The sequence below is a fragment of the Motacilla alba genome, chromosome 12 (assembly GCF_015832195.1).
Source record: "Motacilla alba alba isolate MOTALB_02 chromosome 12, Motacilla_alba_V1.0_pri, whole genome shotgun sequence".
NCBI lineage: Eukaryota > Metazoa > Chordata > Aves > Passeriformes > Motacillidae > Motacilla > Motacilla alba.
This window is the reverse complement of record NC_052027.1, coordinates 16,769,427-16,786,840: the sequence shown is the minus strand read 5'-3', so window position 1 is coordinate 16,786,840 and position 17,414 is coordinate 16,769,427. Positions and strand designations below refer to the sequence as shown.

General features: G+C 45.7%; 1 protein-coding gene across 3 annotated transcripts in view; it reads left to right on the top strand.

Moving 5' to 3' along the window:
• Positions 1-2,711: 2,711 nt before the first annotated feature.
• DCAF1 (DDB1 and CUL4 associated factor 1) overlaps positions 2,712-17,414 on the top strand; it is a 47,795-nt gene continuing 33,092 nt past the window's right edge. For all 3 annotated transcript variants that reach the window (XR_005258383.1, XM_038149113.1, XM_038149111.1), the window contains exons 1-7: positions 2,712-2,853; positions 7,878-7,995; positions 12,554-12,630; positions 12,885-12,958; positions 13,912-14,025; positions 15,758-15,895; positions 16,703-17,206. Coding sequence is in view for 2 of the 3 variants with exons in the window: in XM_038149113.1 (XP_038005041.1) it covers positions 7,886-7,995; positions 12,554-12,630; positions 12,885-12,958; positions 13,912-14,025; positions 15,758-15,895; positions 16,703-17,206 (1,017 nt within the window). In the remaining variant the exon portion in view is untranslated. The remainder of the gene's footprint in view (positions 2,854-7,877; positions 7,996-12,553; positions 12,631-12,884; positions 12,959-13,911; positions 14,026-15,757; positions 15,896-16,702; positions 17,207-17,414) is intronic.

Genomic DNA, 17,414 nt, shown 5'->3' with positions numbered 1-17,414 from the left:
GTAGGAAGTCAACAAACTTTAATAGATCTGTGTTGGTGGTCAAGGTGAGCAATCAACACTCCTAAAAGCCTTAAGAATCCGTCCTCTCCTCTTGGGGCAGCTGTGGTGAGGTGTCTCTGAATGTTGTGATTTTTTTGATAAGGACCTTTTTCTCATTCTCAGACTGAAGGTCTGTTCAGGCAGAAGGTGAAGCTGCAGCCTGGAGCCTGGGTCTGGGTCTCTCTGCCTTTGCCAGCAGCTGTGAGAGCTGAAGCACCCCAGACAATTTTCCACCTCTGGCTGTACTCAAGGCATCCTTTGGAAACACAGTTTGCGTCTTCCTGGCTTCTCCCACAGTGCTGTTCCTCCTCTGATCCCACAGCTAATTGTCCTTAAGTCTAGTAGTTTATTAGGGCCCCATGAAAGGGGTTTATCCTCTCCTGGTAAACCACAGTATTGTGAGGTGATCTGGGATGTGACAGCAGTGGGGAGAAGTGGTTACTTTGTTCAAGGAGCCTCAAACTGTGACTCAGCCGTAAGTCATCCTTACTATGAGGTGGCCATCCTGTGGAATATGTTGTTCTTCTGGCAGGGGAGCCCATGGAGCTGAACCTTCCCTTCCTTGCACACCACAGGCCTCTCTCTCTCAGCTACCAGATCCCACAGGGCAAGAGGTGCCAGCTCACTGCTAGCCTCTCGTTTTTATTGCTCTGCAATCCACGGCCATATTTTGCATTTGTTTTGTGGCTTTTTTCCCTTCAATTGCATCATTAAGGTGAAGTGTTGTTGTGAGGGTGGGGGCTTACTCACTGCACCCAGTGCTGCAGGATTCCCACTGTCGCACTCATTATCCTGGAGTTAATCACGATTGACAGTCAAATGTAAGTGTGGTAGCAGACTCTCTACCTGTGCAAACACTGCCCGGGGCAGGGATTTATGCAGTTCCAGTGCAAGAAAGTGGATTAATGTGGGCACTGTGGGGCATCTTAGATAGGAATGGTGCTTATGAAGCTTTTCCTTGAGAGGGGGGACCCTCTTTCCCCTTATTTACTCATTTTTTAGTTCATATTTATTCTTCTATGAGAAAAGTTTCTGCCAGTACCTGGGCAATTACTAGAGCACAACAGCATAAACTGGGATTTCATTGCTTTCATGCTGTCTTGTTCCTGACAAGTGAGCCAGCAGGACTCCCACCTGCCCTGTGGGAAACAAGAATGTTGGACTGAATCCTTCCCAAATATCTTTGAGGCGTGGAAATGCAGGAGCTGGAGGGCTGAGCATTTCAGGCAGTTTGTAGAGGAGGCTGTGGCAGATCCAGGGGGGGGCTGCAAGCTGTGCCCTGTGCCAGCAACGTGCCAGGCTCTGGCAATGAGCAGCAGGCTCTCCTCACCTGCTCAGGTGAGCTGGGAACTGGACACCAATTTCTCTGAGAAGTGACCCTTTCTCCAGTGCACCATAAATATGGCGGGAACTGGAAACCCTAATTTTGCTCTCAGCCCTTTGAACGTGGGGATGAGGAGGGGGATGCTGACCTCTGCAGCTCCTCCTGAACAGCCCTCGAGGCTGCCAGGTGCCGTGCAGGGGGAGAGGGCGCAGCTGTGCATGGGATGGTCTTTCCTGGATGATAACGCTGCAGGCGGGTCTGATACTTTGGATGCTGCAGCCAGCCAGGAGGGCCTGGGTGAGGAGGGTGCTTTTCCACATCTCCCTTCCCCTCGGCAATGGTAACTTCGCTGAGAGCAGGATCTTCTCCACGGGTAACTCGGTACAGCGGGGCCGGGGACCGTGCAGAGTACCAGCTGATCACCGCTGTGAAAGCACTGTAAGAGCAGGGATACTCCCACTGCGGAACCAACAAGGAAAAGCAATCCCAGAGGAACAGACGGCTCTGCATGTGGAAGGCACCCAGGGATGGGCTCTGCTGAAGGGTTTCTTTGCACACCGACTCTCTGCCATGGCAGGCAGGTGCATAACTGCTGCAGTGGTGGAGGGAAGGACAGGAGGTGGATGAGCTCTCCGGAGCTCGGAGCGAGCAGCTGCAGGAAGGGTGGGAGCGTGGGCAGGGGAGCTTTCCTGAGACACTCAGGAGAGTCTCCTCTTCCTCCTTTGTTATGGTCCAGGGCAGAGGTGGAGGTGGGTGTTCAGTTCCGCTGTGGGGTTTAACTAGAGCTGCCAAAATCAGCCCTGGTTTAAGTGTGAAGCAGCGGGACGATGCTCCTTCCTGTGCTGGAAACAGGAGGAGGAATCACCCCGGAGCAGGAGCCGGCGCGCTCGGCATCCGAGCTCTCCTGCAAGCTCCCCTCCCTGTGAAACACCTCGCCGTCCCGCTGGAGGTGAACAACACAGCGAACAGCGTTCAGCCTTGAGAAAGGAACAGCGGCCGCAGCTGGTGATGGTCCCGCCGTGGGGCCGGAGGGCGGATGGCGGCGCGCCCAGCAACACGCCGCTATCGGGGCGGACACGCAGGTATCGGGGCCGACAGCTGCTGCTCGGCGGCTCCTCCGTGTCAGGCCGGGCCGCGGAGCCAACAGCCTCGCCCCTCTCCCTGCAGAGCGCCTGGTAGAGCACCGACCCCTCCGCCCGGAGCCGCGGCGCTGGGGAATGGCGCCGCGCTCCGCGAACTACAGCTCCCAGCATCCCCTGCGGCGGCAGCTCCCAGAGGCGCGCATGCGCCCTGCGTGAACTCCCTTTCCCGGCAGGCCGGCCGAGCGCGTGGCCCCCGCCCTCTCCCTCACGGCCGTGACGCGCCCGCCGTGACGCAGCGCGGTGACGCAAAAAAGTGTGCGCCCTCCACAGCGATCGCGGCCGCCGCGGGGTGCGCGGGGCCGGCAGCAGGGGCCGGGGGCGGCGGCGGCACCGCGGGGCAGCGCTCAGGTACCGGGGCCGGGGTGGGCGGGACGCGCCGCCGCCGCCGCTGCTGCCGCTTCCCCGGGGCCTCGCCGGGCCGGGCCGGTTGGTGGCCGCGGCCTCCGCGCCGGGCAGGGGCAGCGGCGCGGGGTGGGGGGGGGCGCACCTGAGGGGCGCGGGGTCGGCTGCGGGTCCGCCCCCCCGCTAGGGGGCGCCTTCAGGGTGGGGGGCCCCGCGGGCCCGGCCCGGCCTGGCCTGGCCCCCCCGGCCCGTCCCGTCCCCCCCGGCGGGACCGGGCCTGCGCCGCCCCGCCCGGCCCGCCCCCTGCGCCCGGCTCTTCCTCTTGCGCCCGGCTCTTCCTCCTGCGCCGGGCCCGCTCGGGCGGGAGGCTCTCTGGCTCTTCGCTCCCCCGCCCTGCTCTCTGCCGGCCTCTGAACGTTGGGGCCGCCCGTGCGTCCCGCCGGGCCGGGCCGGGCGGTGCGGGACCCGCGGGAGCTGTCAGCGGCCGCCCCCGCGAGGTGCGGCCCGCGTGTTTCCCCTTGCAGCTGCGCGAAGAGGAATTGATGGTGAAACGGAGCGGGGCTTTTTTTTTTTTTTTTTTCTTTTTCTTATTTTGTAGACAGCAGAAGTTTGTTCCTGTTTTTTGGGCTTGTCCTGCCAGATCAGAACGTAGTTCTAAGTTTGTTTTGTAAAAGGAGAAATTCCAGGAAACTGAATAACCTTGTGCTTTTCCCTGTCCTTAAAATGCCTTTATTAAAAAAAAAAAAAAAACAAAAAACCCACAACAACCGAGTTTTTAAGCAAATATTTAAAAGCAACATTAGGGATATGTTCAGTGTAACAGCCAATTTGGAGCTCTGTTAAACAAGAAGTTGAACAAATGTAGACTTCTGTCATTGTAGGACACCAAACCACGTTTTTGTGCTCCAGAGATTGTGAGGCTTTTCTTACTTGGTGGTAGTTTATTTCCACAAGTGAACTTCAGTGTTGACAGTTTGTGATACTTTTAAGTTCCACGTGGTTATCTCAGGCTCAACAGGTTTAGACAAATAGCTGTCAGGTGCCTCATCTCTTTAAAGGATATTTGTGATGTGAGGGAGATTTTTTTTTTCTTAAAGTAAGGAATTCTTTAAAGCATTAGTATGAAACCTGCAAATGTACTGCTCAGCTTTGCTGGGCAATTAACAAGATTCCAACTCATTAGTGGTACATTATTACATTAGTCTTCCCTACATTTTGTCCTCAGCCATACTTAGAATCAAGTTTGGGACCAATGTCAAACTGCACTATTTAAGCTGGCCCAAAGTGCAGTTATTAAAATTTGAGTTGTCCCTACGCGTGTGGAATTACAAATCTTCATGTAATTTTTGTCCATTAATTCACTGTGCACATTAGTTTAAATGTGCAGTCTTCCTACAAAGTCGATCAAAATTGTGGTTTTTGGGAGATTTTTTTTTTTTTTGCTTCAGGTATAATTTTTGTTTTATTATGTAGCTCGTTCATTTTGCATTTAAATTGCTAAGTTAGGCCTTTTGTGTTCATTTCTCAAATAACCAGACTGTTGGTTTTGAGATTTTGCAGGTATGTTGATATTCTCTAGGAGGTTTCATGCTTTGAGCTGTTTGTGTGTGGGAAGGCAGTGTGTTCAGAGCCTGCCGATGGTTTCCCCAGCGCAGCATCAGTCAGGCAATGAGCTGTGGTGGTGTGCAGGTGCTGTGAGGCTCCGGTGGACACGAGGGTGGAGCTGAATTGCTCCAGCTGTTCCAGGCGCCCGGTCAGGGTTTCAGGTTAGAGGTCACTGGAGTTTTCTTTCCTCGCTGTTCAGAGGTGTCTCACTGAGGTGACTCAAGCGCTAAAGTGTCAGAGGTTTCAAAAACATGAGAGTACCTTGAGGAATCTGTGTCTCAGTAGTCTTTGGGTTTCCCTTTAATGTCCCACTCTCGCAGCTGAGCTGAGGAGATGCCCAGAAAGCCTTTGCTGTGGCACAGCAATCCCGGGCAGTGTTTGGCGTTCAAGCAATGCCGGGGCACCAAGCACAGTGTGCTGAAACAGCCTCACCTGGCTTTCAGTGGCAGTGGCCGCCGTGGTGGTTGAGACTGCAAATATTTGTCTTTCAAAGTCAAATCCTTTGGATAAGTGCTTTATGTTTTGTTAATATTGATTGTAAATATATTTTGGCAGTAGCACTGTTTGGGAAAAAATCCCATTCCTTCGCTTGTTGGAATGTTCAAAGTGAAATCTGTGGCAGGCTGTGATCTGCAGCACTTATTAAGAGAAAAAAAATTACATCCCCATGCCCCTTCCCCCCCACTGAATTTAAATCTGATCGGTTTTGCTGCTTCTTGGAGAGCACAGTCTGGTTGGTTTTGCTGCTTCTTGGAGAGCAATTTAAGATTGGATTTTTTAGTAACTTGTGCAAGGGAAATAGTGAAAGTCAGAGCTGTTCTCCCCGGTTTCCTCTCCATCAGGCCAGGTGTGTTGCTGACAGTTACAGGTTAGTTCATATCATTTATGTTCTTGTCTTCTCTGCAGAGCTCTTCACTTTGATTTAAGGTGGAATTCTTGAAAAAAGTGAGCACAGCAGGAGTTTCTGTGGTGCCATCTAAATAATTGTATTTATTTGAATAGATTGGAAAGGATAAGCCTGTGGGAGAGAGGAGATGCCTTGGCAAGACATTTGTTGTCACTGCTGTGTCCCAGTAGAAAGGGTGGCATTTCTGTGTTATAACTTCATTTTAGGAAAACAGCTCTCTGTCAGCAGCAGTTATTTAGACCAATGAGGAGCTTTATTGAGGCAGGTTTTAGGGATAGCTGGGACTTTTCACTTGATTGTGGTGTAGCACAAGGTGTCCCAGAGGGCAGTGAGCAGTTCCTGTGGTCTTCCTGGCTGGGACTTTGTTGACCTGTTGCAGGTATTGCTGGACCTTTTCTGTTTTCCAGCAGGAGCAGTTAAGGGTTGTTAGAGGAGGCAAATTGTTTTCCAGATTGCAGGAGAGCCTGCACAGGCCCTGAACAAGCTCTGAGGTCACAGGGCCCTTTTTGCTGTATCCCTTGAGCACAGAATAAAGATGGAGATGTCTGGAATGATTGAACGTGGATTCCGTTACTGCACTTGTGTTCTGAGGCCCAGAGTGGATTTGTCTGAATGTTTTTCTGTGATATTTAAAAGCTCTGAAGAGCTGCTGGCAAGTGGTGTTCAGTTAATGAAAAAGCAAATGGAACTTAATGAGCTTGGAGTAGTTTTTAGTTTTGAAGGTGTTTCGGGAGTGTGTGTGTGTGTACAATCTCATTATGTTTTTGCCTGCATCTAGGTAATGTTTCTTCCTAAGCAATTTATGCATTTGCATTGAATTTCCTGATGTAGTTCTGAAATGAATGAATGAATAATAAGTGCCCTAGATAAAATCATAATTACTTGTGATTTAGGAAACATCATCTTTCTTTGTGCTTAGGTAGTTTTTTGTTAGCGTATGTCCACTGCATATAGTACTGAACAAAATGGTATTCTTGTAGTCACAGGTTTATCTTTTCATAGTCTTTGGGTGATAACATTTTTGCAGTTTCTGCCAGTTTAATTTTCAGCCAGTGTTCTTAACTTCATGTTTCCCATTTAACTAACCAGTCACAGTACATTAAACTCAGAAGCACCTATGAGACAAGAGGTAGAACTGTGGGATTGTTCATCCATTCCCTGAGTGAGGAGACGTTTTGAACCAATTGGAGGTGTCCAGCACACAGTTACATTGTGGGGATGTTTTTCAGAGACAACTTGGGCTATGCCTGCATGTATAATCTCTGCTATGGCTGCCTTCAGAGTCTGTCATTTGACTGACTCCTGAACATGTATTTCAGGAGTTGGTGTGTATGTCACTGTCTTAAACACTTCTGTATTTAACACTGGCTTGAAAACTTATTTTTCTGGGTCAGTTATGACAAATGGATATTTAATCTCATGACAGATGGATGTTGGCTATGTTATGGCTGATGAAATGCTGGAAATCTTTGTGTGTTATTGAATGTGAAAAAACCTGTTTGTGTACTCTCCCCTACCTCCAATACAAAGTCCGTTTATAAGTTAGGTTTGGGTATTCCTTCCTCCAGAAATTACCGCTCTTCACAGGAACCGCAGTCTGTCAGGTTGGAAACTAGGGGCATTGGCAGTATCTTGAGACAGATTTTGTTCTAGTTTAAGCTGTTAATATTTCTGGTAGGTTTTTATCAGTTCGACAAAAGCTGACACCTGGAAATTTAAAGGCTTAAACAGAAGCTACAGTGATAGTTCCCTTCATTAAATGATGCTTCAACAAGTCACTCAGTGCTGTAGGAGTTTCTCACTTTTGAGGATGGGAAGATAAATCTTCTGTCAGCTGCTGTCATGCAAGTAAAGGCTGATAAATCTGAAGCAGTGCTCCAGCGCTCCCTCCTGTGATCATCCTTCCTTGCTCCTGGAGCCACTGGCTGTTCTTGGAAGCCCCGAGCGAGCGGGGCCGGCTCTTTGCCACCGCGGCTGTCCTGGGGCTGCTCCCGCTGCCCGCAGCGCTCGGGGGCTGCCTCTGCTCCTCAGCACTGTGGGCCGAGGATTTGTTGGCACCTCCACCGCTGCCTGCAGGGCATTAAACTGGGATAACGACTCTGATCACTATCTTCCTGTCCTGGCTGGGTTGGTTCTTGAGTAAATCACCACAGAGGGTAACTCAGGTCTGCTCCTGGAGTTGAGGTAGAGCTTTTAAAAGGCTCAGGCAGTGAACACAGCTGTGGTGAGCTGTGCATTCCAAGCAGCCTGGTCAGGGCTGGGGAGCACCAGTCAGGACTTGTGTTCAGAGGTGCACATGTTCTTTAGTCTGCAGGCAAAGGACCAGAAAGAAACTTTCACGTTTGAAAGCACTGTTCTGTCACTTTGTCTTCTCACTCCTTTTTGCTGAGTATTATTTGCCTCTCTCAAATGACTTGTAATATTTGATTTAGATTGTTTCAAAGAATACAGTAAAAGAGTGGGATTTCTTGCTCATTTTTATGCCTTTTCTTTTCCCTGCTTGTTACCTCTGCCTTAGGCTAAGCCATGACTTCAGGATCTGGGCATGTGGACTCCAAGGCTGAGCTCACTACTTTGCTTGAGCAATGGGAGAAAGAACATGGCAGCGGGCAAGACATGGTCCCTATTCTCACCAGGTAAGATCTATTAAGCAGATCCCTAAAGCTGAATGGCTGAAGTGACATGACAGCAGCTTTTACCTTGTTTTTCTTGAGGTGTTCACATACCTCATAACCTGTAATTCATTTTCGTGGTCTAGAAAAGGAACTGTTAGTATGGCATTTAAATAAAAACTTTTAATAAGAAATTTATATTACAAAGACATCTTACACTGTCTCTATGAATTCTCTGAAATAGTAGAAGTCAGGAGCATCATTATGTGTTTGAAATAACTTTGATATCTTCACTTGAAGCTTGTAAAACATTCATTGAGATGGAGAGCAAGGTGTGAGGGGTTCGAGATTGCAGTGACATTGATCAGATTAAATGAAAGGGTGAGTGTAGGGTGAGTAGGAGGAGCTATATTGAGAAGGTATTAGTGAAGCTCATAGGGCATGTTTAAAGTGAAATTTTAAAACCTGATTGTTTTCTGAGCTGTGTGATGGTCGACTGGCATTGTATTGTGAGAAAAATGCCCTGGACCAGTAAATTATTTGGGGCTGTTTCGGTAACACCATTAATTATAAGACAATATCTAGTACAAAAGAAAGATTTGAATGATCAGTTGTATTTGTGTTTTCCTAAGCCAGGCTTCATTTGGGTAGACTGACATTACTCCTGCTTTAAGGGGAGATTTGCAGAAATTCCCCCAGTTCCTCACAGCTCTGCTGGCAGATCCACGGCCTGCCTTATGTGTGCAGGACTCGACTGCTCTGCAGTTCAGGAGCAATCCAGGTGTCTCTTCTGCCTTGTTGGCTCAGACAAGTCAGTGCACAGAGCTGGAGCTGGCACTGGCTGGAAGTAACAGGAATCTGGTGGAGGTTCTTTGCTCAGGTCTGTGCTGTGCCTCACCCACTGAGCACAACTTCTTTCTGTTCTTACTGCATTTTAAAAATAGCAGCATAGGAGGAGGAGATGAGCAACAGAAAGCCAACCCTAAACACTTGAAAATTAGTGGATCTTTTGAAAATAATGAGACAGGTTTTGGTATGTCTCTGTGTATTGTCTGAAGGAAACGTGCGCTATTTCAAGGCTTTTTCTTGTAGGCATAACCAGAAATTTACTATGTTGTAAGAGATTTAAAGACATTTGAACGAAACATGTATTTTTTTGTGCTTGTAGCAGTCTGGCACTTCTTGCTCCCTCTCAGCTCCTGGAGCTCCCTATATTATTTATGCTCAGACAAGTCTGATAACTTTGTTGATTCTCAAGGTTTCTGTGCAGCAGGCAGAGTGGTTATGAATGGTGACGGCTTGGGTATTTTTGCTTTAGTGGAGATAGTACAGATTTATTTAAGGTAGCATGGGGATTTCACCAGAAGTTAAAATCAGAAATTAGATTTACAGTGCTTCAGTTATCAATGAGAGCCATGTTTCTGTTTGTAGGAGAGGGTTTTAGCTATTTAGATATTTAGAGTTTGCTGGTGGAGATGCTCCTGAGGAATCCTCACCAACCGGAGCTTGCATTGGCCAATGTCCTGAGGCACAGCAATGCCCTTGCATGTTGCTTTGGTCCTAGGGCAGAGGGAGCTGTGGTCATACTTGTTGGTGAGTGGTATTTCTCTACTTCCTTCCTCCTTGAGAGCAAAATGAAAGAAAACTTCCCTGTGTGGATGGGGATGTGTTGAATGTGATGCTGAGGCAGCACCGGTGAGAGTGCAGTAACAGGACAAGGACAGCACCAGTTACAGACCACAGCTGAGTTGTCACTTCCAAAAAGCTGAATTTACAAACGCTTGAGTCTTAGAAGGTATGAACTGAAGAAATTGCTTGGAAGGCCTATTGGCAAAAAGCAGATATGTAATATACATGGTTTTCAGAACTATTGTAAATTGAAATGATCCTGCAGTAGTGTTACTTCATAGACTGGATGCAAGCTATGTTCCACCAATCAGGCAGATCATGACACTCAGATAATTTATTGCATCCCAGGAGCCTCTTTCATCAAGGGAATAAATCAGCAGTTTAACATTGTAACTTCATCTCCACAAACCAACTGTGTTGTGGTGTGGGATCCTAGAGCACTTCATGCTCTTGCAATCTGCTGTAAAGGCTCAAGTTGGTCATTAATGCCAGGTGATGACACAAAGCAAGATTAGGATGGCTTTGTTTTTCCATCTAGATCACTGGGGGCCTTGCAAAGTTGACAAACTTTTCTGTGTACCCCATCCCTTCCTTCCCTGATCCCATGGTGAGCTCAGTTTGTGGCAAGTGGAAGTGAGGATCTGATTAACTTTACAAACACAGTTGTAAAGAGAAAAAAAATTAGAAGTAAAAGGCTCAGTGTAAATCTTGCATCTTGTCTGCAGACTTGGAAGTGACTGCAGAACCAGTATAATGCCAAGTGAATGAAGAAAATCTTGTAACTTGAATAAAAGTTCTGTGGTTTTGTGAATTGTGTTTTGTTACAGCCCTGTATACCAGGTGCCTATGTTAGAAGGTGGGAATGAGCTTTGGTAGTTATTTGACACTCAGTTGCTTCAATTGAGAACTGACAAAGCTGTTGGATCTAGATAGATTTATCCAAGTCAAGTCACAAACCACCTTTGTATGTGTTAGTTAAAAGAAGGGTATTGTAAGCAAGCTTAATTTTTCTCCTTTTTTTTAATAAATTTTAAAGAGGCAATGTTTGTGTGGGGTGTTTTTTGGTTGGGTTTTTTTTTTTATTTTGGTCAAACAGTTGTGATTAATTGTCTCAAAACCCTCCATAATTAGTGATTCACGTTTGGCTTTCTTTGAGCCTGTGATAATTTTGTTGTCCCTGAAAGCACTGGGAGCTGGCTCGCTGTTTGGCTGCCTACCCAGACAGGATGCACTGGCCAGAGTGTTGTGCTCACTTTCCATGCTGCTTGTCTGTCCTTTTTGGCACATCACCAAAATGCTAATTATCACCTCAAAAGACCTGACAAGGCGAGAGTGCTGCTTCCCAGCTCCCCATTTGTCTGAGTTTTCTGTCAGCAGACATCCCTCAAGCTATTAGTTCTCATGGAAAAAATGAGGAGCTGGCAGTGGAGTATTTAAGTACCTTGCTTGTGCCAGTTACTTGAGAGCTCAAGCTGTGCCACCTATTATTAACAAGGGACACAATTTGCATCCTTTCACAATCAGCCTTATAAAAGTAAATATTGGAACCCCACAGGATCAACAGTTTGTTGAAAGATAATTGTCAGATTAAAGGCAAGCAAGAAACTTCTCTGCTCATTCCCAATGAGCTAATTTGCTGCTCCTAGAATCTGGCAGGAGTCATCCTCTGTCACATTGGCAAGTCAGTGGAGCTCACAGAGGCAGGACTAAGTACATTTTTGTCTCTAGTCATGCCTGGGAACACTGGGTATTTTCTGGAAAGTAGTAGGCATGGAGTAGAAGTCAGCAGTGTTCTGTAAGGGAAATCCTCTGTGAAAGACAAATATTTTTCCAGGGATTACTGCAGCCTTCCAGCAGTTTTCCCTCCCCTGTGATAAACTCTGCCTAGATAACTACTGTGAGGTATTAAGACCTTGTTTTAAAATGCTGTGCTGCACATAGATGCTGCCTCCCACTCTGGACCTCTGTAGAGAGGAAGGAGTCACGTTTTATACCAAGGAAACGAGGTTTAATTTCCTAATGTTTTTTCGATTGAATTGAGTGCTCTTTATTTCACCTCAAACTGCATATGTTTCTGCTGTAACACTACATGGAGAAGGACAGTGAATGACTATGGAATTATTTATTGCTTGACCATGAGATAATTTTCGTCTTCTTGATATTGTGTAAATAAAAATAATAATTAATTCTCTTGCTGCTCATTCTAAATGAGTTAGAGCATAGGATTTCTTACATCTGCTGAGGCTGCTTCTCAGTTTAGGGGAAGGCATAGCTCCAAAACAACTCAATTTTGTTTTTCTGATATGAAGGAGGATTAAATGTATTCTGAAGATCTGTGAGCAGGGAGCTGGCTGAGTTTCCCCTTGTCTTATCCATGGTGGTAGTTGACGCATGGTAAAAAGTTGATAACTGAATAGAGGTTACACAGCACTTAATAAAAGTATTTAATATTTATTAGATATTTATATTTAATTCTACAACACAATTGAAATTTAATGTGCAGAATAACAAAAAACTGTGCAGACAGTTTGAACCGCTGCCCCTGCACAGACTGAACAGAAGGGAGGAATCAGTTACTTGTTCAGGACTTGCTCTGCTGCAAAAGAAAGACACTGTGGTGGTAAGAAGTACTGCTCAAGCCCTTTATTGACTCTAGTTCTCTACACTGTGTGTAGAACACCACAAGGAGTCTAACATGAGTAAATAAAAGGTGTTGGCCCTTCAGAGTGTCAATGTTTATGCATCTCTGGGGTGTCGCTATGGGTTCAGTGCATTTTGGAGCTAAAAATGAGATGAGACAGCAGGGACCAGTGTTTTCTCTCCCCCCCTGTTGTGGACAGTCAGAAATCCTCCGGTGGCACTGAACACTGGGTGAAAGCTGATGGGCTGGTTTGGAGTGGAGCTGTGCTCCAGGAGTGTGAACGCTGCTCACTTTGGGTTGTTCCTGCTGCAGAATGTCCGAGCTGATTGAGAAGGAGACTGAAGAGTACCGCAAAGGGGACCCAGACCCGTTTGATGACCGACACCCAGGTAAGGTGCCCTGAGCGGTTGTGGCAGCACCAGCTGTGTCCCGGTGCTTACCTGGTAGCTCGTATTGAAATGTAAACAGCTTTTAGCCTGAGTGTGCCAGCTGCTGATCGAGGGCTGACACTGCTTTTGCACTGGGAAGCTGTGCTCTGTAGTGGTGACTCTGGAGCATCCCGCAGTCAGTTTGAAGGTAGCAGTTCAGTATTAATGTTACATCTTGAGGTAGGAAGATGAGTGTTTTCCTGTTTGTCCCACAGGTCGGGCAGACCCGGAGTGCATGCTTGGTCACTTACTGAGGATACTCTTCAAGAATGATGATTTCATGAATGCGGTACGTTTGCTCTGAGAACTTTCTCTGTCAATTCTTCACACCACCTTAGTGCTTTTATTTCCTCTGTGCTGGTTGACCTTGTTACTTGTTTAATATTTACTTTATTGGTGTAAGAATTCTCTTTTCCATAATACTGGTTTTTAAGATGGGTTTAAGAGCAACTCTTTTGCCACTGTTAGAGTGTCTCAGGTAAAGGGGAGTTCATGAGCTATTGGAATGTGTGTAGCAACAACTGAATTAATTGTTTTCAAGGTTTATCAGTCACTTTAAAGAAAATGGGGCTTCTCTAATACAAGTCCAAAAACATAATTTCTTTCTATAATGGAAGTGAATGCCACTAATTCCAGTGCCTTGTTTCTGAGTGCTTGGAACTACTGGGCTGCCTGCTGGAACAGAAGAGCATTTCAGCTCTAGAAGACTCAGGCAGAGAATCACGAGGCAAGATTCTGCCTTTCCACTTGCATTGCTAAACTCTAACATGACTTAATAGCTAGAATTTTGTTCCCTTTGCATCCCTGCAAGCACCTATATCAGTAAACGTTGCTAGAAGGATTCTGACAGATTGCTTGCATGTCTCTCTCTGTCTTAAACTGCAAGTGATAAGAAAATACATGTGCAATTAAAAATGTGCAATTTCTTATGTTAACTTTTTTCGTTATCTTTTGATGTTTGTACTGTTACAGTTCTTCAAGGCACTTGGTCTTTACAAATCAGTTCAAGATAGTTACTTAGCCAGTGAACAGCAGATCAGAGGCTCTCTGCTTCTCTGAGAAGTAGTTTCAACTTCTAAGGCACTGAGGGAGCAGGCTAAAGGCTGGTCATATTGAGATCCAGGGCTTAGACTGGCAATCCTTACTTTATTATTTTCCTGTTGTGGGAGCCGTAAGGCTTTCACTGCTCTGGGTTTGGTCAGAGTTGAATTTCAAACCAGTGCTGTTCCTGATCTTCTCCAGCTAGTGAATGCTTACGTGATGACAAGCAGAGAACCTCCACTAAACACTGCTGCCTGCAGACTTCTGCTGGACATCATGCCAGGACTGGAAACAGCTGTTGTCTTCCAGGAAAAGGTATCTCATGCACTAAAGCTTGGGGTTTAAACTTTCTTTATTTTGTACTCCAGCAAGACTTCCCAAAGGAGAAACCAGTAAAAAGCCATATTGAAATCCTATGTCTGAGAGCCAGTCTGTTCAGTCTCACTAATGGTTTGGGGCTTTTTGCTCTTGGCTTGTTCAATTAATCACATCTTGAGTATTTCATAGCTTTTTAAAGTGTGATGTGACTGACTGAAACAGAGGAGCTGGAATTTAATGTAATGTTTTGGGAATTGTTCCTTTATAGGCCTGTGAATGGAGCAGGCTGTACAGAACGTGAAGGACTTGCCCAGTAATCCCCAGCTCTGGCAGAGCAATAGCTGTCCTAGTGCGAAGTGATAAGCAAGTCATACTTTAACTAAGCAGTCTAAAATCCACAAGCCTTGTGGGCATTATCTGGAACTGTGATGGACAGCTGGATCAGACTTCACATGTTGACAAATGAGTTGTTCTGAAGGAATGCACACAGAGGGGAAAGTGAGGAGAAAGTGAATTTCACTCAAGCCACAGTTTCCTTGTCTGTAAGAATTAATGTTTTTCTGAAGTTTGGAAATGAGGCAGTGCTGTATATACAAGTTCTAAATTAATTTCTCTTCTATTGGAAATATGCAGATTAATTCTAAAGCATGATAAAAGAAAATAATGTGCTCCCTTTGAGAAAGATTTAATTTAATTTGAGCTCTTTGTGATGTGTCCAAAAGCTGAGGCTGGGAAGCCTTGATCAAAAAACAATGTAAAACCGAAACAGTAGTTCCCCATTTGAGGAGAATATAGCTATCTCTTTCCAGAGACAAAAGCTTTCTGTAAACTGAAATGAAATTAAGTTTTGCACTGAGGGACTTCTTTCCTTTTGACTTGAGAATATCTAGAGCTCTGTTCCGGCACTTAGGGCTCCTGTGCATGGGAGGCTTTGGGAAGAGGGTGCTGTTCTTGTCACAAAGAGGCCCTCTAGCGACCAAGGGATTTCACAGCTCATCAGTATTAGACTTTTTTTTTTGATTATGTAAGAGCATTGAAATAATAATGCAATTGTCTTTAAGTATATAATAGGCAACTCTAAAAATCTGTAAGCTGAGAGTTCCTGTTAACATGTGTCTCTCCATTATTACTTTTCACTGATCTTCTATGTATTGTACCTGTAATTCAAATTCTGTGCAAGATTTCTGTCATGATAATTGTTGTTGATGTTTCTGAATTTAGTGGCAATTTAGAGGAAGCAAATTCATCTTTCATTCTAAACCATTGTCTTTATGATTGTCTGTTTTAAATTTAGCCAAATTTCATTTTATTTGATATAAGTTCAATGCAGCTTCTTTGAAATTTGCTAAATTGGAGATTTTTATTAGTGAAACCGAGCAAAACTCTGGGCTTGTTTGTTTGGACTAGTTCATACTGGTAGTGTTTTGCTGCTTCCTAGCAAGTACCTTGACTGGCCACTTTTTGCAGGTGTGCAAATCCAGGTATCTGATGCCTGGGCATAGTTTCATGCAGCTTAAAGATTTAGGTTGTGGGGGTCCTTTTTGTTTTGGTTTGGTTTTTTTTTTTTTTTTTGGTTGCAGCAGTTATTCATTACATGCTTGGTAGGAAATCCAGCCTGGACATTACTGTAATAAGAGAGAATTCTTCCCAACAGATGCTTTCACTGGGACTGAGAAGTTAAAGATGAAATGTAACTGTTAGAACTGGTTTCTTGTTTTCTCCCTCCTAGGAAGGCATAGTTGAAAATCTCTTTAAGTGGGCACGAGAGGCTGATCAGCCACTGAGGACGTATGCAACAGGACTGTTGGGAGGAGCTATGGAAAACCAGGACATTGCTGCCAATTACAGGGATGAGAACTCTCAATTGGTAATGATCTCTCAATCACTTTCCTTTTGTGGAGTCCAGTTACCTCTTTATAATTTTTATTTATGGGGAACTCACATTCACAGGTTAATATGTGAGTCTTACAGTGCTTGTAGTACTGTCTGTAAGGGTCATGGTTTCCATCCTTTCCTGCCTGAGCTGGAGCATGCAGCCTGATATTCTGTTAACAGTAGTTGTATTCAAAATGTCAGTGGAAACCTAAGAAGTCAAATACTTTACCTTTTAATGAGGCTCATATTCATACTTTCCTTAAAGAACAACTTTCAGAAGCTCTACATCTGTAACTATTGCACATTGTGGTTTGCCCACCAGACAGAGGTTTTAAAATGAAAGGTAAGTCAACATGGCGACAGCTATGACTTCTCTTCTAAACATTAAAAGTAGAAGCATGACCTTTGGTTTTGTGGAACTGCAGTTACGAAAGCTGCTGCTTCCAAAGGGAATGTTGTCTTTATTTCAGGCTGGGCAGAGATGGTGGAAGGATGCTGCAAACTGGTATGTGGTTCTGTTAGCACCACTACAGCTCGTCTGCTCCTAATGGCTTTCCAGCCACTTCCTTCTCACGTGGGAGACAGGGTGCTGACATTTTAGAATGAGAGTTGCTGTAGCAAAATGGATTTGAGTTCTCTCCATCACTTTGAAGTTGTTATTTCTCTGGACAAATGTACACCGCAGCATACTCAGCACTATGCTGTGGAGGGGTTATATGATAACAAAAAATATGGCTGAGGTGAATTGCATGATGAAAGCAAGGAGTGTATTGTCATGGGTGCTGCTTTTCTGAAACAGGTGGCTCTGGTGCTACGTCGGCTACGAGAGCTGCAGGTCACTGAAATGACCACAAAACAGGAAAACAAGCGTCCCAGTCCTCGGAAGGTGCCATCAGATCCTCTGCTGCCCCTCGATGAAGAGGCTGTGGATATGGATTATGGGGAGATGACAGTAGATGGAGAGCAAGAAGAAGTTTCTGGTGATATGGAGATCTCCTTTCATCTCGATTCAAGTCATAAGACCAGTAGCAGAGTAAACTCTGCTACAAAGCTAGATGATGGGGGACTGAGGAGAAGCAAATCAGGGAAACAGCACGAAAGAGACGGCTTCCGGAAGGCCAAGCAAAAGTTGGGCTTCTCCACCTCAGAACCAGAGCGGATGTTTGTTGAACTGTCCAACAGCAGCTGGTCAGAAATGTCCCCGTGGGTGATTGGCACTAATTACACTCTTTACCCCTTGACTCCTGCCATAGAGCAGAGGCTGATTCTTCAGTACCTGACTCCCTTGGGGGAGTACCAAGAGGTGAGCATATGAAGGTGGGAGGAAGCACTCTGTGCTCTAATTCTTTGTACAAAGCTGAGTGGAATTATGGGGGGAAATTGGCAGAACTCTTATATCACGCTCTGATATTTCCTGTCATGATTAAGACTAGTAACTTTTCCTGAGTTGTTGATGACTTCTAAACTGATGAAGTCATTAGTTTGAATATTACATGGTGGGTAATACTCAA